This window comes from Rhopilema esculentum, chromosome 5 (genome assembly GCF_057945365.1).
Source record: "Rhopilema esculentum isolate cy_ngs chromosome 5, ASM5794536v1, whole genome shotgun sequence".
Classification (NCBI taxonomy): domain Eukaryota; kingdom Metazoa; phylum Cnidaria; class Scyphozoa; order Rhizostomeae; family Rhizostomatidae; genus Rhopilema; species Rhopilema esculentum.
The window spans coordinates 10,203,058-10,227,467 of NC_142819.1; the positions used below are offsets into that span (position 1 = coordinate 10,203,058).

Below are 24,410 nucleotides of genomic sequence, written 5' to 3' on the forward strand. Positions count from 1 at the left end.
AGTCTGTATCGTAATAGTTTTGAATATACATCGTATAGCTTGTAAAAATACTTTCCTTTCGGATATTCTTAGGTACCTAAGAAAAGGTTTACAACACATGGAAACAGCAGGATAACATGGAAATTTAATGGCGCTTTGATTAAAGGCAGATGTTTGTATCTGGCACGAGAGAGCCCAGAGCAAAGGCAATGCAAGGGCACAAAAGATGCCAGACTGTATTACTATAGCACACTTATGACTCAAGCACTTTCAATGAACAGCGGTAAAGCTGGTGAATGCCAATTGATGCAAGAAATGCTTATACCTAGGTATAAGCATTAAGTGCATTTGGGGGCATTCTAAAAGTGGCCTTAAGGAGTGCGCAACTGCAAGAGCAATCGAGACAAAAATACAGTAAAACGTTATAAAAGATCTTACCATTCCGGCACTATATAAAACAGGGGGGCTTGGTGATGATGTAAGTACAGCCGCCGCTTCAGCAGGGATGTTGCCCCCGGGTTCAATTCTACCCGTTGCTAAGCTGAACATTGCGTATCTCAGATTTGAAGAAGATTTCGTCAGGGTATGTACACCTGAAATAAAACGCATTTGGATAAATAGAGCGGTTTGCATTATGAAAGAAAAAGAAAGGAAAGCGAGAAAAGCACACGTAATATAAATGACAATTTGAAAATATATGGTGTCAAGTAAACAGCCTTGCCTGCTTGATTCGCCGTTTGGGAGAATAATAAACATATACATTTCTAACGACTTTGTTGATGTTCCATAGTCATTTATCGCACCTTATCCTAACCTGTACTCGAAAAACATTAGATGTCTACAAAAACATCGTTAAACTGTTATGACGACCGAAATTCAGCAGGAATTGATGATAAGTAAAAAAAAAGTCAGTCAAATCTACGTCATTTATAATTTTGCTTTAACAGAAAAGGCAACTGCCGAGAAAAATCTACCATTCGTATCCAGTGCCATTGACAAAACTTTGCAATTTCCTGGAACTGACAACTGTTTCGGCGTCTTTTGAAAACATTCCGACATTTTCGGTGGCGTTGTCCATCGAACAATCTAAGGACAAGCAGAACAAAAAAAGCTTAGCTATATTCCCATTGGATGAATTCCTAGTGCTTGGGGCAAAGCGGCAGCAACAACACAGGGAGGTTTTTAGATTCATCAAATTTAAACAATAAATGACTCTCAAAAAGTATATATATACCTATCAAGATGAAATGCGTTTCAAATCAACCGAAAAACTGTTTAAAGAATGCACTGATTTAAATTTGCTTGGATTTTCTTATGGAAAAATTAAAAAAATTGAAAATGGCAAAATGTAATCATTTGAAACTTACTTGAAGCTCATCTTTACGGACCAGTCGGCAACTATTCAATAGAGCTGAAATATCTGATGCGTCTGAAGAATGTGAATCGTGATCTGAAAAATTTACCAAGGCGTAGGCACCATCAACCTGAGAAGCAAAATAAAGTGAGATATTTTAATATTTAATAGGTTATATGGTTGACCATGTTGAGAAAGAAAGCGACTTAACCAGTGGAGGGAACGACTTAACAAGTGGCCCTGCCATTGGTACTGGAGGGGTGCAAGTACATGTATCTGGCACGAGAGAGCCCAGAGCAAAGGCAATGCAAGGGCACAAAAGATGCCAGACTGTATTACTATAGCACACTTATGACTCAAGCACTTTCAATGAACAGCGGTAAAGCTGGTGAATGCCAAGCAATGCAAGAAATGCTTATACCTAGGTATAAGCATCAAGTGCATTCGGAGGCATTCTAAAAGTGGACTTAAGGAGTGTGCATTACATAAATGAACGAACATTTCCCCCTCTTCACAAAATGGCCCAATTCAACTCACTATACGTCAGAATACTCACTTTCAATACTTTCCCAACGGTGACGTTACGCACGTCCTCGACAAAGATGACATCTTTAAGATTCCACTGCTCTTCTTTTGACTCCTCAAAAATGTCATCATAATCATCATAACGTTTTCTCTCTGAAAGAAAAAACAAAACAATTGCGGTTAAGTCTACCTGTGTCCTGGCTCGAATAACAAGTATGATTTAATGGCACTTTTAACAAAAAATATGGTCGAAAATATGGTCAAAAACATAAGCTCTCCATGAATAATTCCCGGTTCCTAAAATAGGCTGTCATAACCAAATGATATTTCGTTTGCTGATAATCGTGTCATATGCCAACCGTAAGTCTCTACTAGCTCTTGATACATAATGAGGTCTTATTTTTTGCAAGGTGGCAAGTGAAAGAAGAAAAATAACATATAATATTGAACTAATTTTCGCTCAGTACTCGTGGGAACATAAGCCGTTGGGTAATGACCAGAAATTTGTAGGCCTTTTAGCATAATGTGTTTTTCCCGCTTTTCGTGTCATCTGGACTTTTTTAAGTATGAGAAGCTCATCTTACTCTTTAACGGCTCATTCACATCAGAAGTGTTATTTGCTGCTTCGTTTTCCACTGGCTTCTCCGCTCTGTTTATTTTTTTATTCTTCAAAATTTCGAAACTACATTTTTCTGTGATGGTCCAAGCTTGTTCTAGAAGTTCTCCAACTTTTGGCTCCCCGTTTACGGTAGTGAAGCCAATGGCACCAGGATAGTACAGCGGGCAGCTTCGAAGACAAACCTAGGATGGAAATTTTTACAAGCTGGTAAGAAATATTTTCGTATGGATACCGCCACTTACAGAGGGCAAGACATCCGCAGTAGCACTTCAAATACTTAAAAACAACTTTTATGCATCACCTAGTAACTTTACAATCTACAACAGTGATGTTATAGCCAAGGGTTTGCTACATCTGTTTGCAGGCAGCAAATCTGCAGGCAAAATCAACTTTAATTATGTCATGTTAATATACACAAACACGAGTTATGTGCATTGTGTACGTAAAACAATATAATTTTAGCATAGATTGAAGTAAGCATGGCATATCGTTACCAACTGTAACCAAGCATGTTTAAGAAAATGGTTGAAAAAACCGCAGACAGAACTCAGGATTTCCTTTCATATATTTACTGCATTTAGCACATTTAGTCAGTGATCAAGAAAGGAAACCTATATCCAGGTTGTGAAATTTCCATTCCATAATCACAGAACTGTAACTATGTGAGGAACAATGCCACCTTTTTACAATGAATTTGCTGATATTTTACAAGGCTAAACACAGCTTCTAAGAAAAATGCCGAACAGCAAGCTAGAAAAACGTGCAACTATAGAAAAACATGGCAAATCCCTTCCGTTATTCAATCTTTGAACGTATTAATCAGAGCTATTAACACTGAACTGAGGGTGCAAAACCTCAACACAATTTTTCCAAGCCCGTTGGTAAATCCAGACATGGCTAAGCAAATCTCACCTGCGTTCCAGCTTGAATCAACGAACTGCCATTTATGGCACTTTTCTTGGCTTTTTGCTTCACTTTATCCATCAGCTTCCGTCGTTGCTCAAACGGGAAAACTCCCCTTGAAACGAAACACAATAGAATACAAATATGACACAACAGATATGGTCGGTGACACTTATGGTCTATATCAATATCAGTATCAGGGCAGGTTTTTTTAAAACTGAAAGATTCTAGAACTAATCCAGAAAGTGCATTGCCGTCACAGACGACACCCTCCAATTTCTATATATCTTGCTCCAGTCCTAAAACACTCCTGAATCAAATCGATTTGTTGATGGCAACAAGACTAGAAACGTTCCTAAATTTTCCTCAGGTCAATTCTGGAATGTCTAATACGTATTTTCTTCTAAAAAACAAAATTGGAAACGTTCTAGACTTGTTGGATTGTCGAAAGTTGAAAATGCTGGTTGAATGTGAGTATTATTCTGATCACTACATGTCTCTAAAATAATCGTATCCTAGTGCTCAAACAAAATTATTAAAAAACTATTTCTTAAACATGTGATGTGATTATAAGCAGGTAGTAAGAAATAGAACTGTATGGTCATTCTATAAGGAAATTTCATGCCATAGGAAACTTCCTCTCAAACAAGAGCAACATTTATCTTGCATGCTTCAGGAAGAAATCGCATATATATTTAAATATGGATTCTGCATTCACATGCAAAAATGTCTGTGACGTTTCAAAGTATATGATTTGGAAGAAATTTAGTTTTAAAAAAGAAAATTAAAAAGAAAATAAATACTTAGCAAATAAACAACAATAGAAAACTTGAGAATTATTGGAGACTGGGTACCTTTTTTACCCTGGGTCTGCTGTTTTGCTTGCATAATACTGCTTGCCTGGTAGGAAAAAGACCACTTCATTTTGCAAAAGTTTACATTAACGTTTTCTGCTCAGATGCATGTAATTCTAGTCCCCATGTGGACTCTACACTGCGTTTACAAAGGGGCAGGTGCTAAATCTAAGGGGGTCTTAAAAAACGGGCCTGAAAAGTCAACCGTAATCCGAGATAACTTACCACCAAAACAAGGACCCGTTCGCCAATTGTACACATGTATACAAGTCACAAACATGCAAACCAACAACAGCCTGGCCTTTGAACTCTGGAAATTGCTGCGCAGGATGCTCGAGCTTAAATGCCACTGCGCTTAGTGACTCATCCAACCACGTGGCGATCTAAAGGGAAAATATCGATTGAAGATCCGGCTGCTGGACACTTTGATTGAAAGGGGATTGAAACGATGAGGAATACAAAATATGGGGTACAAAGCAACTTGAATACAGAAACCCACTGAACATAAACCGAATAGATGTCTGCAGAAATCTTTTGTAAATCTTTATCTACAAAAATTAAACTATCATTGAGGAATAGATCCGTATTTTAATGCTACCCGGGAGCTATACGAGCGAATCTTGTACTTCCTTCTAACAACACGAGCAATTGTCTATACATTAAATGAAAACCAATAAGAGAAAATTTTGTATCTGGTAACAGCAAAACCCAATGCAATATGGATGCAAGAGCCCGAAAATACCAGATTCTGTTGATATAGCACACTCACAGTTAGCCACACCGTATTTCAATACAATGCAAACATTCTGGGAATAGCCCAGAGGAGCATGCAAAAAACCAACGGCGCACAAAGTAAGATTTTTCTCTCTCTTTCAAGATCATTCTCGCCCAATCTTAATCAACATACACAAGTATCTTACAATCACTGGCAGGAATTGTTACTCCTTGAAGGCAATCGACAGATAGTTAACTGGCTTGAACCATCTGTCAATCTTCAATTGGCCAATCAGTAGGCATGATACTACCCAGACGCTTCTTGATTGGCCAACACTTGATTGACAGATTGCGTAAGCCACTTTAGTATATGTCGATTGTCTTTAATATAAATTGCCAGGGGTCCTTTCTTTTTCCTACTATAACTTTAACAGGAACTGCGAAATAAAGCTCTGATCATCAATTCTGGCTGTATTTCGTAGATATAAAATTTCAATTTTAATTTTTGCTATAATGTTAAAGTTTTTGAAATACCTCTCAATGTGGTGTGTACGATGGAAAAAAACATTACTCTGACGTCAACCCGATATGATTAACTGCTTTTAATAGCAACCCCCAATAAATCACGCTTACACCTGTGAATCCGTTTCTGGATCATTTTGAATACGCTCGGCTAAGAGTTAGAATAAACAAAAAAATGCTCTGACATTAGGCAAAATCCCCTGAAAACTCGAGAGCCTATCGCCAGCATAAGTTCTCTGGCATCACTTTTATAACTACGAAATGACATGATAATTGATTATAAACTTATTACCAGCTGTAAAAACTACTGAAATCAAAAGTTGCAGAGCCAAAGGTCCAACTTTGATGGTAAAATTTACGGCAAAAGTTTTATTTCCGATTCAACTATTTTCAAAGGCCTTACATCTCAATAACGCCTGTTTATTCAATCCTTGGTCAGTTTGAAATGTTTACTTAGATTTAGAATATAACATTTGCAAAATCGTTTTCTTTGATTTTTTAAAATCATTATCTAACGAATCCAAAACAACAGAAGCCCCCTTACTTTTCCAGACTCCGTCAATACACTTGCTCTGATGTTGCGGGCATCAAGAGACACAACTCTTTCGTCCATCAGCTTCATATCGACTGCCCGGCTGTGAGAGTGTTGGTCGGCAGTAACCAGCCTTGGAGCTGCCTCGCTCCATTTCCACTGATGCAGCCTCCCATCCATGCTGACGGCAATAAGCTCTGAATGTAAGGCGGCGATCTGACTGAACTTCAGTGGAGAGCCATCCTGGTCATTGCAGAAATTTTTATTAGTGAACTTGGTAGCTTAGCTTAAACTAGTCATTGTCCATATCATTTGAGGCAAGTGCCGAGATAGATTACCAAATTTTTCTTTTGTAGGGAGGGGCTTGATTTTGGTCATTAGAAATGACATAGAAGTTCTCAAATTTACTTGATAAAAATAATTATATCATGATGATCAAATTTTGGGGGGCTCAAGCCCCTTGCCTCCCAACCCCCATCCTCTCCACTTTCTCGGCCCTTGAATTGAGCAGTGACATCAAGAGCAGATACACACCAAATAGTTTAGGTATTGTCATTAACGAAAATTATCTGGAAAAAGAAATTAGATATAGAATTACCTCGTCTTCTGTTGAAGTCCAAAACTCTAAATCGTTAACGACATGGACGGCCTCACTCGCATTGGTCACTTTGGTCTTTAGGCTAGTTTTATTTTTCCCTGTCTTGCCTCCATTTGACTCGATGCTCAACAAATCCATGTAATATTTCTCGCATTGCCGGACGGTTCCACTGATATCTCGTTCTCTCTCACCATCGCGATTATTTCTACAGGAAAGCACAATATGAAACTCTGGCTAACAAAAACTCAAAAAGAAGTATCCACCATTGTTCAGTTTACTAGCAAGACAAGTTGGTGGTCGACTGAGATAGAACATTAGTGAGTTTTCAAAGGGGTGCACTTGTATCAAAAAATATTTTTATCGGAAGAACTGAACAATAAATATGCTTCACTCAATTAAACTTTATGCTGACAAGCAAAGCTGGGTTTGCAAACGTTACAGCGACAAGATAACACTAAAGATCTTCGAAATCAAGATTCATTGAACTGAGAACACCCACATGGTATCCTGGACAACATTTGGTAGTTCGAAAATAACAGATAGGGCCACCATGAGTACAGTACTTGACAAAGCGAGCTTCGCATATTCCTACCGAGGTTATAAGGTCTAACTTCATGCTTGTAAAGAATGTACCAATTCCCTTAAGGGGCTCTTCGTCCCAAGACGAAAAGAAACATTACCTCTCAGCAAAAACGATTGTTTTATGTTGAGAAATGAGACACAATTTTCTACAATTTTAAGTATTTATTGTAGCTAAAATCCAATTTTACGGCAATCGAAAGATATTAAAGTGGCTTAAGCCATCTGTCAATCAATATTAGTCAATCAATGAGCGTGTGAGTGGAATCACACTAATCGATTGGCTAATTTTTATTGAAATGTGGCTTTGGCCGTTTTAGTAGCTGTTCGATTGCCTTCATGTTAACAACTATTTGCATACCCTTCGTTGCTTGCAGATCTTCTGCCAGTTCTTGAAACTGGCCTGTTCAGTGATGACCCATAAATGATGTCCTCTGGAAACATGGAGTCAGGGTCGACAACAAATGAATTTTCGTCGCCATGCAAAATTGAAATCAGTTCATCTAAAACCGACAAAAGTAGACCGATCGTAAACAAAACATACGGCTCCGTATAAGTCTTTTCATATCAAAGTAGAGAGAAGAGCTAGCAAGAGTACTGTTCTAGAATCTGGAAGACCATAGCTCCTCTACTTTGCAGCTTATTTTTGAAATAGATAAATCAAAGAAAAAATGTTGTACAAATATGCCTTAGTAACCATTAAAACGAAAGAAAAGTAGCTATTATAAAAATGTCTATCGCTAACAACATAGTATATGTTATATATTCATATGTTCTTTCTCGTATATTAAACTCAGATTCTTCTTAAATATAAATCGAAGATTGAGAATGTAGCAGTGATGTAGCATGGGAAAATTCGATAGGAAGTAAACTAAACTTCAGGGTGACCAAAGCTTTCATGAAAAATATGTACCCTCCCCCCTGAAATACACAATACATACCCCCAGGAATGTATGATTCCCCTTCGTCCTGTTCGTCCGGGTCATCGTCATCTCGACTTAACAAATTGTTCACTGCCAAGTTCACATCCAGGTTCTAAATCGAAACATTATTTACATATAGGTAAGAAATTGTTTCTACAGGTTCAAAAAAGAAGGTTTGAAGGCAATTTCGCTAACGCGATATACTAACAATTTGTTTAACAATTATTAACTACTTTCAACTAGTAAAGAGAATTACTCATTCTTATTCATGGGTAGTAAACCTCTTAGAAGAGAGAGCCAGATCCCTAAAATCCTTTTTTCAGGTTGGCCAAGGGTAATAAGAAAAACAACAACGATGATTTAAAAATAGCACTGATAACAATAAAACACCAGTTATTGACTGCAGCAGTTGCAATGTAATTTTAGTAAAGCTAGACAAAACTTAGACAAAATCGAGAAGTCATTTATGCAAAATATTCAAAACATAAAACAAAAAATACTTAGATTTATCAATAAGATTGAGTTGCAATGCAAGACGTATTGGTTATGGTGTGGAACTTATCAGTTACTTGACGATGTTATTATGCAAGCGAAGTAATTTGCATAGATGGCCGTTTTATGATACAACTTCATCATCCTGCACCCCATGAAAAATTGCTTCACGGGCTGTATTCTTGTCTATTGGCCAATATCTTGAAAAACTTTAGAGTTAGACATTACCTTGAAATGCATAGAGATTTAAAATGTAAGGGATGGTTTGCTAGTATATACAGTCAGAAAAGCAATTTTATTTGTAACCCACACTGTTGCACTTTCGGCCTGTCATCATAAACTATTCAAGTAAACTTTTCAGAGAATAACAAAGACTAACACTACCTAACTTCAAATAAGAGCAAGTTTTGGGGATTTTGATTAACATTCTTTAACAAGGGACATGAATAATTATCATACTGAAAGGAATTCTTTGAATGGAATTACTGAAAATAACATTAATTCTATTAAAGGGGCTTTCTGAAGAGGCTGTAGTGAACAGGCTGTGCAGAAAATCACAAGTTTGACAGCACACCCTCAAAATTCCCTCAAAGTTGTACATGACAATGCACAAAACTTTAGAAAAACATACAAAGAAGGACTGATCAAATAATGTGGAAATATCACAGGAAGATAAAAAACAAACCGTTCTTTGAAGCTCTCTGATTATTGTGCTGCGTGATTTTCCTTGAAGTACTACTTGAGCCTGTTAAAAATACTTCATGTCAGAAACACCAATACAACATTCGAGCAAATCGCGTGAAACATAATTTGTAAAACTATAAGGGAACAGTGGCTTTGACTGATTTGAAGGTGCAAATAAAATTACGGAAACCATTTTCTTTTTGCATGACCTCACCAGCAAATGTAAATGAAATAAAGAATTCAAAAGAAACATGTGGAAAATAGAGAATGTTAATAACCCAACTTTTGAATTTCACAATAAAATGTAAACACGGCAAGGTATATATTTGATTGGATATATCTGGCATGAGGGAACCCAGAGCAAAAGCAATGCAAGGGCACAAAAGATGCCAGACTGTATTACTATAGCACACTTATGACTCAAGCACTTTCAATGAACAGCGGTAAAGCTGGTGAATGCCAAGCAATGCAAGAAATGCCTATACCTATGTATAAGCATTGAGTGCATTTGGAGACATTCTAAAAGTGGCCTTAAGGAGTGCGCAAACAACACATACAGTGAAAAGTATGTTTTAACTTTGCATTTTATTGCATGAAGATTCAAGTGAAGCATTTGGCTAACATTTATCGTCAATTTAAGGTATCAGCTGCAAGACAAAATACCTGGGCAACAAGTTCTTCTGGGACAGCAGACGCAGGTATCACAGGCCTGCTTCCAATCCAACTGTTTCCTGATCTGCCTCTCATTGCTGCCCTCACGATTCTGCCTCTTACCCTTATACCCCCAGAGGGTGATGCAGTAGACCCAGCAATGGTTGATGAGGTGCGGTTTGTTGTAGATGCAGTACTGAGGGTACCAGGAGAACCCCATCTCCTGAAAATTGATAAATCAGCATAAACAAATTTCTGATAAGACAAAAACAATCTGAATACTTTTTGTCTTTCATATCTAAATGTTGCAAATTGTGTGGATTCCAAATGTTTTTCAAAAGACATTAAGTTATTAAATCTAGTGCCTCCGTGGCAAAGCCTTACATGTTTAACAGGTTTTAATCTAAAGGAAATTTAGAAAGAAAGGGAAAACTTTCAAAACATTCTCAATATGCTTCATTATTTAGCTAAAATTAAAAGTAAAGAGTTTCTAAGAACCTTAAAAAAAATTAATGTTTTTTGAGAAACTTGAAAAACATAACATTGATAGCATATTGTAAATAGAAAATTGACAATTCAAGGTTCAAAATAGTTTGCTGTTGCTATACAACCTACCCTAGTTGACCAGACAGAGTGTTGAATGCCTCTCCTGATATTGTGAATGGCAATTCTGCTCTTGATGATCTAGCACCTTGTGGAATAAGATAATGGATTAGATTTACACTCTAAGTCAAACTATGAGAGAAAAACAGCTCCATTTTCCTTTTTCTTTTTTCAAAGCACAAACCCTGTTCTCATGTTAATGCATATTTCAAAGCATTTTTAAATCTTTAACAAAAAGAAGGATTTTTAAGTCAATTGCAGCTTACCAGAGTGCACCAGTGCAGTTGCGACACCCCTACCAGGACCACTTGATGTATCTTCATCACTAGAAATACAAATGATTTTTGCTTTTAACGAATAGCTCAAATAAAAACATATATAAATATACACACACAATATAGAATCACATTACCTCCTCCTTATTGAAGGCTTTGCTTTAAAAGATAAAGTGAGACAAAAGACCAGAAAACAGATGTGAAGCAAGAAAATCCTTTAATCTCTTGATCTCAAATCTGTAGGATTTTTGCCATGCTACATAGCTTGTTGTCATCAAAACTTATCAGCCTTTGTGTGCAAAGACACAATGAATAACACAAATATCTTGCTGCTGTAGTGAAAACTGACTTGAAAATAAAACCTTCTGTCATAATCTATTTCATTGTAATACAGAAGCATACAGTGCAATGAAAAATTCATCAGCTTTGTTGATGGTCTCCGTCTTCTATAGGTGTAATGATAACAATGCTTTTGGCTCATTTTCTCTTTTTACATTGAATAAACACAGCCAAAATAGTACATACATAATTAAAAGATGATTCACTTTTTTCCTTGGCTCTACTGTCAACTTACCCAGGGTCTTTAGATGTCTGGTCGAATTTCTCTGAATTGACTGCAAACTGCAGCCTACATACTCTTTGGTCCTATAAAAAATATAAAAATCTCAATTAATTTAAAAATGATCTCTGCTTACAAAGCTCTCCTAATGATCAACTAAGCCTGAGTTACTTGAGAACATTCACCCATTCATTATGTGTTGTTTGTAAACCCAAAGTCCTATTAAATAAGTGAAGAACATGAAGCCAGAGACAAGACTGGCATGCGTATGACTTTCCATGCCTATTGGTGACTAGCTTTAGTAAACCATATGATGGCATCTATTTATACAAAATAAAAATCTTAAATCAAAGTACAGAGCCCTCATAAATAATGATGATGGAAGAAATGTTTTTAAAAACTTATCTTATATATACATAAATAAAAGGACCACAAAGCATATTACTAATTGAGGGGACTAAAACATTTTTGGAGAAAGGCTAAACATGCTAAAAACTAAGAGCAGGGTGATTTTTTGTATGGTTTTTATGTATATATATATACATTTTTGAAAATGTTTGGGGGGCTAAAGACCCTGTAGCCCTCTGACCAGTCAGTAAATAAAGTGTATGTTAAATCAAGAGGAATGTTCTGGAATTTGAATGTTCAGTAAAAACAAGACTGCCAACAGGATGTGTTGATACTAAATTAAAAGCTTTTGCTCTCTGTGCACATTCTTTTCTTCTTTGAAAAGAGCAACAAAATGAAAGGACTTGCAAATATAATATTAGCTGTTGTGTAAACATTTTGTGCAAATACCCACATCTAACAGGAATGCAACATGGTTTGGCCCAATCACACATCGTTTCACCTCATGATTTCCAAGTTGAGACTTGATGAATGTGCTAGGAATGGAAACAAACAAATTTGCACCTCATTTCTAATTAGAAAAATAACTGGATGTTAAAAAAATACTTATATTTTCCCACTTTTGTTTGCAAACTTCTTTGCATTTTCATATTATTAAGTTTTAACACCTAGTTTTTTGGGGAGGGTATTCGGTTTTCAGGAAGGCCAAACAAATATCTTTTGATTTTAAGAATAACAGAGCTTTAAACAAGTTAATCGCTTTTTTAGAAAGCGGCAAGAAATAACTTGGTCAAAATTTCTATTTAAAGGACAAGTGACACGCTTTTGGCGCCAAATTTTTTTTTTCTTTTAACTTAAAGTAAAATGCTGTATGAGAGTGCTGTTGAAATATTTTTTCTTTCTGATTTCATTTTCCTACTTAAAAACCCTTTTAAAATTATGGCGGGAAATGAATCACGTGACACCGTGACGTAGATTGTGATAATTTGTTATTGCTTCTACTGGTATACAGTGCAATATTAATGTTTACAACACGCTTCTAAACGAATTTAGTTCGTCTGGAACTGTTGCGTCGTGTTTTGTAGACTCTCTAATAATGACAGGAAAATTCCGAGTTATCACAATGTACGTCATTGGGTCACGTGATAAAAAGCGAAATCGCGCCCCCTGCGCCCTCTGATTAGAATTTTTTGTTCTAAACCAGGAAAAACTTACTTCTAACAATGATCTATAAGTTAATGAAAAGAAAAGATAGGGTGAAAAGTGTCACTTGTCCTTTAAATTACAAAAACAAATAACAAGTGCAGATCTTAAATAAAAACATGTTTGTATTTTGTATTTGTTTCTACTTAGCATCTGAAGAGTTGTTAGGACACTGAGAAGCTCATGCTTATCTAGCAGTGTCCTGGTCCTTCCTCTCGATGTGACCACAACTCAAGATTCTTACACCTGGAATTACAGAGAGCTGGCGACTCTACTCACTCGGCACAAAAGTTTGGTCATGCCAGGGACTCAAACCAGGGACCTTTGGGTCTGTAGTCAACGCCTCTAACAACTGAGCCATCCTCGCACCATTATGCTTCTTTTAGCCAGGTGTTTAAATAATCATGCAAATAGTGCTTTGGAGAGAGAGGGGGGCCTCTGGCTCAATCTAGCCCCTCTAATTTCAGGGCCTTTAAAAATTAAAAATGACTCCTTTTTGTCAGAAGGAAGCCAAATTTCCTTAAAACCAGGCTAATTTTCACATGTGTGAATAAAGAAAAGGTCACAATAGCAGTCTACTCCATGGACTTCAAGGAGTTCTTGTGGCGAAAAATTGATGGAAATGTAGCAAAAAAGAAACACAACAAAAGTCACTTTTGCTTTCATTAAGGCCCGTATGCCGGCGCGAAATATAAGCCTTCACTAATTTATGTGTATTTATTGTTGTTCATTCTTGTCCCATGGCAGTGTCTCTTATTTGCTAAATTTCACATGCCAAGGAAGAAAACTATGAAAGTTACTAAGTGACTTGACATGGTATTTGTTTTTTTCAATATGTAAATGCAGCTTGTTAGTGTTTCATGTCAAACAGGAACGAACAGCATGTTTTACTGTTTCAGGTGATTTCAAACTAACGAAAAATACACTAATTCAATTTACATCAGTTTCTTTTAATTCAACTTGTTTTTTATTGATTTAACTAAATTTGCTTTAGGTTAGTATTCATCTACCCACCTCACTGTAGGTTGTTCTTTCAGGTCACTTAGATCTCTAATTCTGAAATACAAATACATAATTGTTGAGAACATAATAACATGATGCATCAAGTTACAGAGGGTTTTCTTGTCACTGGTGTATAACTTCCCTCCGTCTATGCAAAAGTAACATACATTTTACAACAATTCGCATTAAAAACAGGCCACTAATCCCTTTTCTTGCCATCACCATCTAGGACATAAATTTTCTTGCTCGTTAGGCCAAAATTTATGAATAATGCATACCATTGTTCGATGGTCAAAAAACATCATGTAATGGCTGCAGGGCAATTCAAAAGTTGATTATATCTATGGCATTTTGCGGTATAACATTTTCTTGACACATTAGGCTATAGTGTGTGCTTAACATAAACCATTCTCTTTTAGTAAAGCATGCCCAACAAACAATCGTTTCGCGTTTCAATCACGCCATGCGTTCTAACGTCTGCCGGTTTGAATAACGGCAGCAAAATAGCCGATCTCAAGCTTTGAATACTTACTTATCGTGAAACTGCTCAAGAGAAGCCTTGGCTGAAAACACTGGAAATAAAATGTTGGACATTTATGTAGCGTTTATTTCGCACGCTCCCAATTAGCTGTGCGGTCCACGCTCAAACGAAAGAACGTTAGGCCGATGTACAGGGGAATGGGACAGAGAACTCCTTCGCAACTTCCCATACAGATCAGTGTATATAACACTCTACAAATTACTTTCAATTATAGAAATGCTGTCTGTCTGTCCAATTAAATCGAAAGATCTTGAATCCCTACAATCAAGATAAATTTTATCTTGATACAATTCTCTGCAGAGGGTCGGATTTCTAAACTTTGCTGACATATTACAGTAATAACGTTTATAATCCGAGGCGCTGCAAAAGAGGCAACAGTTTCCATTTTTTGACCTTCTTCACCCATAATTAAAAGCTCCACGAATCGGATCGTCTCATTCAACGCTCCAAGGTTCCTATTGCATGAATATATACCAGAACTATGCCCTTCAAGCTTACACGAGTTTGCACATTTGGATGCATTTCCAAGTGTTCGTCCAGATCAGGGCCGTCGCTATGTAGTAGGATTAATACTTTGTTTATCACTCTATTGTTGTAATTGCACATGCGCACTGTAAATAGTATAAAAGTCTTGTTGTTGTAATTAAGAGGAGAGTTGTTGAGTTGCAGAGAATGATTATCTTGTAATGATATTTGCGTGTTGATATTATGGTGAAAATTACAAAGTTGAGTTTCCCTTAGTGTGAAACTAAATAAAACATAAAGCTCTACCACAGTTTGGTGTAGGACCCGGTTTGTGCTAATAAATAGCCGACCGTTGATCTCGTTTTTTTTTTAATGTCTCAAGCGTCGCCGGAAGAAGTTCTTGGTTTGATTAATGGCTTGGCAGGTGTTGTAAAAACCAACCAAATTCTTCAAAATGAAGCCAGCAAAGCAACAGCCGATCAACTGTCTGTTTTGGCGAAAGCCGTTGCTGATTTGTCGCAGACCGTTGCTGCCTTGAAGCCACCGTCTTCTTCAACTGCGTTGCGACTGCCTAATTTAAGTTTGCCAAGTTTTACCGGCAAGGAAGACTTGGATCGTTTTGCTGAGCAGCTGACAGCGGTGCTACAATCATCTGGTGTTCCTCCATTTCAATGGTTGCCCTATTTAAAGCAGCAAGTGGCAAAAGATGCCCGTGCTTACGACATAATTTGCAGTCAGGAATCGAAGAGTTCTTGCCCTTCGCTTGATGCTAGTGCCGATGACCATCGTCAATGGTTTGAAGTTTGTCTCAGAGTTTTGTTGGACCAGCGCGGAGTTCCAAGAGATCAGCGTATCCGCCAGCTTCTGTCCACGTATTATACCATGGCACAGGGACAAGCAGAAACAGTGGCTGACTTTGCCCATCGTTTTCAGGAAACGCAGCATGCCTTAGAAAAGCTGGTTCCAGGCATTCACCGTCCGGCTGCTGGAGATGATCTCGAACTGATGCATGCTTTTGCTATCAAACTAAAAACGGAGATTTCGACAGAACTTCTTAGCAGAGATTTCGCTTTTCCGTCTCTTGCCGCCCTCATCGAAGCAGCAAAAAGGTATGAACTTCGGGTTCCTCTTGTAGTAGAATTACAGAAAAATTTTGTTGAATGGCAGCCTGAAGCACATTTTTCAGCTCCTCAGAAGACAAATACTAATGTTGCTGAAAAACTTTGTCGTAATTTTAATAAATTTGATAAGGTTCATTGCGAGCTTCCAAATGGTTTATGCTCAAAAGGATTTATTCACCGTTGCACTATTTGTCGCAAATTTAATTGCAAGGCTAAGTTTCACAGCAACCGTAAATCTGATTCTCCAGCTCAGAATAAGAGTTATCGTTTTAATAGTTCACGGAGAAGTCGTTATAATAACTTGCCTAATCACCACGTATCTAATGTTGCTACTACTTCTTCTGATTCACGTCAGAATGTCGAAGAACCTCCACGTTCCACTTCCGCCACACCCGCCTCTTCACAGCAAGATCATCTTTTTGGGTTACCAGCCATAGCTTCCCCGCCCTCTGCCTTAGTAGTTTCTGGGGTTGATCTTGCTGCTAAAACCATTTTGTGGACCAGAGTTATCTCTGCAGGCGTTTCCCTCCCGCTTCCCATAGATAGTGGTTGCTCAGTCTCCTTAGTGAGTCAAGCCCATGCGGACACTGTGGCGAAGGACTGTCCTCATCTTAAGTTTAACAAACTTGAGCAGCCTTTTAGCATTTCTGTCGCTAACCCTTCTGCTAGCTTGCAAGCAGTTGGTGTTATGCAGGTTCCTATAGTTTGGGAAAATGGACGTTCCTCGACATTCTCAATGCTGGTGGTACCTAATTTAGCATGGCCTATTTTGTTCGGAAACAACCATTTAATTGCTACAGAGGCCTGTATGTTTCCAAGCCAACATCGTGTCTTTTTTAACCATAGTAGCATGCAGTTTAATGTTAAGTGTGAGTCCTCTAACCCATTACAGGCATTTCCTAATTTGGGGTTCTCTTCACGCTCCCATGGTTCTTCCGCCCAACTCACATGCTTGCTTACTGCTATGCCTTCACCTTCACGTTCTTACGAACCGCCTATTCTTAGGACAGGGTTTAATTTAATCCCAGTATGCCTTCTTCTTACTGCCTCTTTACTTGGCACTGCATTATTTACTCAGCCTTTATGGTTAGAAGGTTCCTGCCTAGCCTCTGGGATATCTATTTTAAGTGGGCCTATTTCATTTTCACGTATCCCCATTTTAATGGACTCAGATTCGCCATTACCCACTTTCACGCCTTCTGCTAACGCTACAGCATTTTGGCAACATTCACCAGTTCCCACGCTAGCTGTCTCTCCTGAGACGACTGCCTCTTCTGAGACTAACGATTTGCCGTCTCCAGAGTTTCCTTTTTACGCAAATGTTATTGTCCATTCTACAAGGGATAATTTTTGTGTGCCCTTCAATTCATTTTTAGGCTTTGTTCGCGCACAAACAACAGGAGACAAAACCTTATTTGAGGACGCTATTACCTTTACGACCGAGCGTGTCACTAATGACCTATTAACGTATTTTCAATGCAACACGTCAGCTTGTCATTACGTCAATTGTCCTGCTGAGACTTTCCCTCCTGTTAATGAGTTTACTTGCGTTTCTTCTGCGTCATGCGAACATCACACCTCGAGTGACGCACAGCTTCCTTGTGATGACAATACCAAACAACAGCCGCTTTGTATGATTAATTCTGAATTGGATTCATCAATTTTGTCAGACTTTTTGGATCATTCTAATTTTGATAATCCAAATTCCACTGTTCCTCATTCTGATAACATGCGGCACCTTTCTTTTGAAGAATATTATAATGAAGTTGTTACGGCCATAGATCTGGACACGCCTAAATACGCACATGTTCCTTCAGAGATTATGCTCAGATTTAAAGCACTCCTGCGAAGTAATTTGCATGCATTTTACCTCCCTGATACTCCTTTTACTTCCATCACAGGATTTACTCATTCTATTAATACTGGCTCTTCGCCCCCAGTTTATCGTTTGCCTTATCGGAAAAGTCCAGCCGAACTCAAAGCTATTAAATCTGAGATAGAACGTATGGTTCAATTACAGATTATCCGTCCTAGTAAGTCTGCTTGGGGTGCTCCCGTTATTTTAGTGCGTAAACCTTTAGAAAAAGGAAAACCACAGCCACCCCGCTTTGTTGTTGATTATCGTGGATTAAATAACGTGACACATGGTGATGGTTACCCCATTCCTTCAGTGTCCAATATTTTAGATGCTATAAGTGGTGGTCAATATTTTGCAAAGCTTGATTTAGCTAGCGGTTACTGGCAAGTCAATTTAGCAGAAAAGGACATTGAGAAAACTGCCTTTGCCACTCACTTAGGTTTGTGGGAATTTTTACGTATGCCTTTTGGTTTGAAAACCGCTCCGCAAACTTTCCAACGAATTTTGAACACAGTTTTCTCCGAATTTCTTTACCAATGGCTTATTATTTATATCGACGACTGTATCATCTGGTCTTCCGATTTTGAATCTGCTCTTGAGCACTATGAAAAGCTTTTTGCTCAAGCTACTACATTTGGTATACAATTTAAGCCATCCAAATGTGCCTTTTTCTCTACAGATTTACAGGTTTTAGGCCATCGTATTACTCCTAATGGTCGCTTTCCAACCCAAAAGGGTACTGAAGCCATTGTCAATTTGCCTAGACCTACTAATGCCTCGGGAGTCAAACGTTTTCTTGGAATCCTAGGATATTTTCGAGAATATATTCCTAACATGTCATGTAGAAGTGTTTACCTTCGCTCGCTATTGTCTAAGAGTACCTCGTTTTCATGGTCTGTCCAACACGAGGCTGAATTTCAAGATCTCAAATCTGCACTTCTTTCATCCGACATTATGCTTTACCATCCAAATTGGAATGAACCTTTTGAAGTGCATACGGACGCTAGTAAAAAGGGATGTGGTGCAATGCTTGCACAACATAACCAAGGTAGACTTAGGCCAGTTCGCTTTGCTTCTCGCTCATTTAGCACTACAGAATCACGCTGGCCTACTGCCCATCAAGAGCTTTTCGCAGTCAAATGGGCCTTAGAAACATTTCGACATTACTTGATCGGACAAAAATTTAAAGTTGTTACCGATCATGCCAATTTGAAGTTTTTATCTTCCTTGGCACCTCAAAACTCTAAGCTCGCACGCTGGTGTCTCTCTTTAGCTGAGTTTGATTTTATCATCGAACACCGTCCGGGAAAGGAAAATTTAGTTCCGGATGCTCTTAGTAGAGCCCCTTTGCCACTCGAATGTGCCACATATTCGGAAATTATTCCTCCACCTAACGTTGCTAGTTTTATTCAAGCTAATTTTGCTCTGGATCTTCTTACATTCACCCCTGCTTCACTGTATTCCTTGTGCAGTGATGCTTTTCATTGTTTGACTTTAGCCTGCAATATTCCCTCTTCAGATCATTCTCAATGTAAAGGCACATCTGGCAATTCTCAATCGCTCTTGCATCCTCCAGAAAGTACTTCCTACCTTTCTGCTTTGCCAGTTTCTCCCCAGACTCCGTCTTCCTCAGCTTGGAATGTCGATTTTGATGTTTTACGACCACTCAATGTTGATCGGTTTACTTTTGCAGCTACACAGCGTAAAGACAAATGGTTAGGTCCATTAATGCTGTTCTTAGAATCTGATTGTTCAGAAACAGTTCTTCCAACCATTGATACTAAAGTTAAGCGTTGGCTTTTAGCACTTCATAAGCGTGCTTCTTTAATTGATGGCATTCTTTATTATTCGGATGAATTCATGTCAGATTCATTCCATTTTCGTGTTTTTGTGCCTTCGGATATTGCTTTACAACGTCATTTGCTCCAGGCTTATCACGACAGCCCTATCGGAATGCATCGTGGTCGTGATGCCACTTATAACGCCATATCTAAGGATTTCTATTGGCGCAATATGTCTAAACATGTTCGAAATTGGATTCGTCGTTGCCCTCATTGCATTCGCTTTAAGACCTTAAACCAACCCCATGGTCCTATGCAAATTCGTATATACCAGTACCCTTTTCACACCTTGGGTATAGATTACGTGGGTGAACTTCCCACATCACCTTCTGGTAATAAATGGCTTTTAACCATTCTTTGCCCTTTTTCCAACTTTCTTCGTGCCATTGCAGTACCAGATAAGAGTGCCACGACTACTGCTCGTGCCTTATTGACAGAAGTCTTTCTGCCTTTTGGCTTTCCATCTGTCCTTCAGAGTGACCGTGGTGGTGAATTTCTAAATGCTATTTTACATCGCATTACCGCATTGCTTTCTATCAAACAGGTCTTTACTTCTGGATATCGTCCTAGATTAAATGGTTCTACTGAACGTGTCCACCGATTCCTTAATAGTGCCTTAGGTATCTATTGTGAAAAAGCTCAACATCTTTGGGAAGATTATCTTCAACCTGCCGTCTATGCACATAATACATCGCCAATTTCAGGTACCTCAGATATCACGCCATTTTTCCTAGTATTTGGTCGTGATGCCCCATCCCCTGAACTTATCTCCTTAGATCTGCCAGCAACACCTTTACCTGCTGATCATTATGCTCGTCATCTTGTTTCTCGTATAAAAGATGCTCATTCTCAGTTCAAATCTATTAAAGCTGATTTACGTCGCCATCAGCGCGAAATCTATGATGCTGACTCTCGTCATATTTCCATTCCCGAAGAAAAAATAGTTTACATGCGCAAAGATCTTTCATCTAAAGACATTGGTCAATCCACCCGCTTTTTGCGCCGTTTTGATGGCCCTTTTATTGTCACTGGTCATCCTTATAATCGTTCTGATTTACTCAATCTGCGCCCTTTTCCTTCTGGTCAACCTCTGCCACGACCTGTCAACATAGAAAAACTAGTAGTCGTGCCTGATCCAGAACGCCATGATTTGCGTTTACCTGAAGACGCACTAGTTGAATCGGAAACTTCTTCATCATCAGGTTCTCACGTTCCCATCGATCCTGATCTCGCCACCATTGCATACGAATTTGGTAAATACTTATCTTCTCTACCTTCCAAATCTGCCATTTCTTCTCAAGCTTGTAAGCATGTGTACACCCATTACCCTTCCGCTAGGGAAATCCTTGCTCGACATGGTCGCTTACGTGGGTTAGTTAACTCGTGCCCCTACCTCCAACTAGATGGTGCTTTACATGGTGGTACATACATTATTTCTGTAAATATGGAGTTATTCTCTAAGATATCGTAATCCATTTAACTTAGTGTGTATCCTTACCTTATTTATGATCTTTTTATCTAATTATTCTAACTCTTTAAACAAAAAAAAAATTGCATTTTTTTATTTAGAAAGGGGTGACTGTAGTAGGATTAATACTTTGTTTATCACTCTATTGTTGTAATTGCACATGCGCACTGTAAATAGTATAAAAGTCTTGTTGTTGTAATTAAGAGGAGAGTTGTTGAGTTGCAGAGAATGATTATCTTGTAATGATATTTGCGTGTTGATATTATGGTGAAAATTACAAAGTTGAGTTTCCCTTAGTGTGAAACTAAATAAAACATAAAGCTCTACCACAGCTAGCGGGGGGGGGGGGGGGGGTGCGGCACCCCCCCTTGAAAATTCTTGTCGGCAAATTTTCTAAAGTAGCGTTTTGTCGGGTTTTGCTTTCGAAGTTCTCAATGCGATAGCTTTAGCAAAAAGTTTGGATAAGATGAGGATAAGTCCGAAGAAGTATCACCCAAAAACCCTCAGCAATTCAAAATAGGTACAGATGGCGTTATGGGTGTCACAAGGGGCAAATGTCCAACAAAAATTTCAAATGACTCCCTGTCGGCAGCCGGAGTCTAGAATCTAATGTCCAATATCCAGGGCGACCTAATTTCTACCTAAAGTTTGGGGACAAAGTTTATTGAAAAACTCTGAACGTTGATCCTGGAGGTACTGGAAGCCACTGTAAGCAGCGCTGCTGAGGGTAGCAAGGGGGCAAAGTGCCTCAAGGCCTTGAGGTTGATGGGGCCTCAAGTAGTAATGAACTCCATTTTAAGAATGAAATCAATGAAACGTAGAAGAAGTATGCCTAAAAATAGTTAAAAGTTTTAAACGATTGCAAGAAATGACTGCAAGAAATATTCTGAAATGCATTTTAAGACAATCTAAAGGGCGTGGTCGCAAGAAATTTCTGCTCGCTCCGCTCGCAGGGGCCCCGTCTTTCGGGTTTCCTTCAAGGCCTTCGAAACCTCTTGGCAGTCCTATTAGTAAGATCTACTCATGCAAACTAAGTACCCACAGTCACTCGAAAATTGAAGCGATGATTGACTAATGAGAACATACTCTTTGATAAACAAAATCAATTGCGTCAAAATACCACATCCAAAATTGAAATACCTTTGGCCACGCCCTATTTTATCGGCAAATTTGTGACTGGCACCCCCCTAAGTGAAAGTGATTAGCGACGGCCCTGGTCCAGATGGGTCAAAAATTCAATGTTTCGTGAATCGCTATACTTTTTAAATGTCTCTCTCATGGTCCGCAGAGTGAATTGATATTAGTGTGCAGTGGGACATGGCACCGACAAGCAATGTATGGTTGCTGTTATGGACACGGTTGAGGAGCAAAAGACTTCAAAAACGATAACCAAGATTTTAAATTTATCCAGATATTTTTAACTCTTTAAGCTCTTTTAGCTATTTAGCTCTTAGTACTTTTACTATCTTCTTTAATTGTTGGATAACATTATATTTTTATAAGCAGATTTTCTATTTTCTATTAAGCAAATTAAAACTTATTTTACTTTGAGTATCACGTGCTACTGAAACAACCCTGAATCCCAGAGCTTAATAGAAAATTGGGACAGGTAAAGAATTCGAGAAGAAAAGTTCTCTCATCTCCATTCCGTTATGAAAAAATGAAAATTTTTCATGGTAAATTTTCTCAATGTCTACTTTTTATAAGAATGGACTTTACAAGTACATCAAGTCTGAAAAATAGTGAAATTTATAAGTTGATAAAGAATAATGACTAGTGTTATGCAATAAGTTTTATGTTTTATTTAGTTTCGTGATATTCAGTTGCCTGTTCTTTTGATGTTCTTGATAGTTCCGTTGTTTGTCACCTTGCCATCAACATTCCGTGTTATTGCATCATTCCATCGCCACTATTGTTGTCATCAGTCCTATGTTGTTTGAAGTAATTATTTTGTTATCCTAATTAAGGTGTGTTGTCATGTGATTTTTATGCTGTGCCCTTGTTTGTGAATTCAGTCGTTATGTGAAGCCGTGAGATTAAGTCGAGTCGTATCGTTCAGTCGAAGTCGCTTATAGTCGCATTTAAAGTTGCCTTTAAATGAAAGTCGTTTAGTTATTGGAAGCTTCGTTGAAACCGTAGTCGTTTGATAATCAAAGAAAACTTTGGTACATATTTTGTTGTCCTTCTTTCGTCTACGTTCATCTGTAAAACCTTATAGTTTTACACTAGGCTAGAATTTCATCGAAAATTCTCGTTTTTATCAAAATGTTAAAAGCACGAAAGTTTCTTACGATGTTTTCATGATGGAGAATTTAAATTTTTTGACAAAAAATTTAATTTTAAAATAACTTTAAAGCTCAGAAAATATAATCTCATTAATATTGTTGCTCAGCAAACATTGAGGTGTTTGTCTGATATTTTAACAAAGGTGTTTGACCCCTTCCCCAGGGATGCCTGCCCAAAATTAAGCAGGAGGGGCAGCGTTTGTGCTAAGGACATGTAGAAGACTATTTTTCTCTAATATAATCGATTATTAGTGAGAGGTGGGGGATGCAAAAATGAAATATTGTCCACCCATGCAGCTGTGATCTTTGTAATCAAAAGCTCAAAACATATGCATATTGTTGACAAAATCCTCTATGAAAGTGAGTGTTAAATGGCCTTGTCATCATTTGAATTTTTTTGGTTTTACGAAAATCATGGCAATTATAAATGGGCTGGCTGGAAGACTTTGAGTGTCCGCTTTGACTTGATTCTCCATTGTTGCAGAATCATTGAGAATGAAGAAAGGAAAATAATAATCACAAGCATAGAATGTAAATCAAATAATTGTTTTCTTCAGCGTGTTTTTATATTAAAGCATAAAATAAGCGTAACATCCTCGTTCTGACAAAATTTTCAGTATCTTATAAGATACTGTTGGTTTTTGAAATTTATTAATGTTTTCAGAAAAAGAACTTTTTGTTATCAAAGACAGGAAAGAGGAAGATTTTTTATATTTTTGAATTTCTAATGGAAACTAACATAATGAGAGTGGCTAAACTAGCCATCAATTATCTACAAGATTCTATAATATTTACTCAGGAGTGAATACTTAAGGGCACTGCTTGCCCCCTCTATCTCCTCCTGGGTAATAGCAGGAGGGGCAGATGCCTCTGCAGTGCAGCCCTCCAGAGCAGGCGTCCCTACCCCTCCCA

At 38.0% G+C, this 24,410-nt stretch overlaps 1 protein-coding gene and 2 non-coding genes across 5 annotated transcripts in view; all 3 read right to left on the bottom strand.

Annotated features, from left to right (window-relative positions):
* The window catches only part of LOC135689510 (E3 ubiquitin-protein ligase UBR5), a 39,162-nt gene extending 24,569 nt beyond the window's left edge, over positions 1-14,593 (bottom strand). For all 3 annotated transcript variants that reach the window (XM_065206758.2, XM_065206755.2, XM_065206756.2), the window contains exons 1-19: positions 14,452-14,593; positions 13,932-13,973; positions 12,169-12,250; positions 11,382-11,452; positions 10,799-10,857; positions 10,545-10,620; positions 9,942-10,152; positions 9,280-9,339; positions 8,121-8,214; positions 7,541-7,682; positions 6,601-6,805; positions 6,015-6,245; positions 4,460-4,617; positions 3,390-3,495; positions 2,443-2,659; positions 1,890-2,011; positions 1,347-1,463; positions 954-1,065; positions 418-572 (exon numbers count right to left, since the gene is read on the bottom strand). In XM_065206758.2, coding sequence (XP_065062830.2) covers positions 418-572; positions 954-1,065; positions 1,347-1,463; positions 1,890-2,011; positions 2,443-2,659; positions 3,390-3,495; positions 4,460-4,617; positions 6,015-6,245; positions 6,601-6,805; positions 7,541-7,682; positions 8,121-8,214; positions 9,280-9,339; positions 9,942-10,152; positions 10,545-10,620; positions 10,799-10,857; positions 11,382-11,452; positions 12,169-12,250; positions 13,932-13,973; positions 14,452-14,513 — 2,322 coding nt within the window. In that variant the 5' untranslated portion in view covers positions 14,514-14,593. The remainder of the gene's footprint in view (positions 1-417; positions 573-953; positions 1,066-1,346; positions 1,464-1,889; positions 2,012-2,442; positions 2,660-3,389; positions 3,496-4,459; positions 4,618-6,014; positions 6,246-6,600; positions 6,806-7,540; positions 7,683-8,120; positions 8,215-9,279; positions 9,340-9,941; positions 10,153-10,544; positions 10,621-10,798; positions 10,858-11,381; positions 11,453-12,168; positions 12,251-13,931; positions 13,974-14,451) is intronic.
* On the bottom strand, positions 155-364 carry LOC135690159 (small nucleolar RNA SNORA53). The gene has a single exon (XR_010516589.1). It is a non-coding gene; the product is annotated as a small nucleolar RNA SNORA53 (small nucleolar RNA).
* LOC135690157 (small nucleolar RNA SNORA53) lies at positions 1,604-1,814 on the bottom strand. The gene has a single exon (XR_010516587.2). It is a non-coding gene; the product is annotated as a small nucleolar RNA SNORA53 (small nucleolar RNA).
* Positions 14,594-24,410: the final 9,817 nt, after the last annotated feature.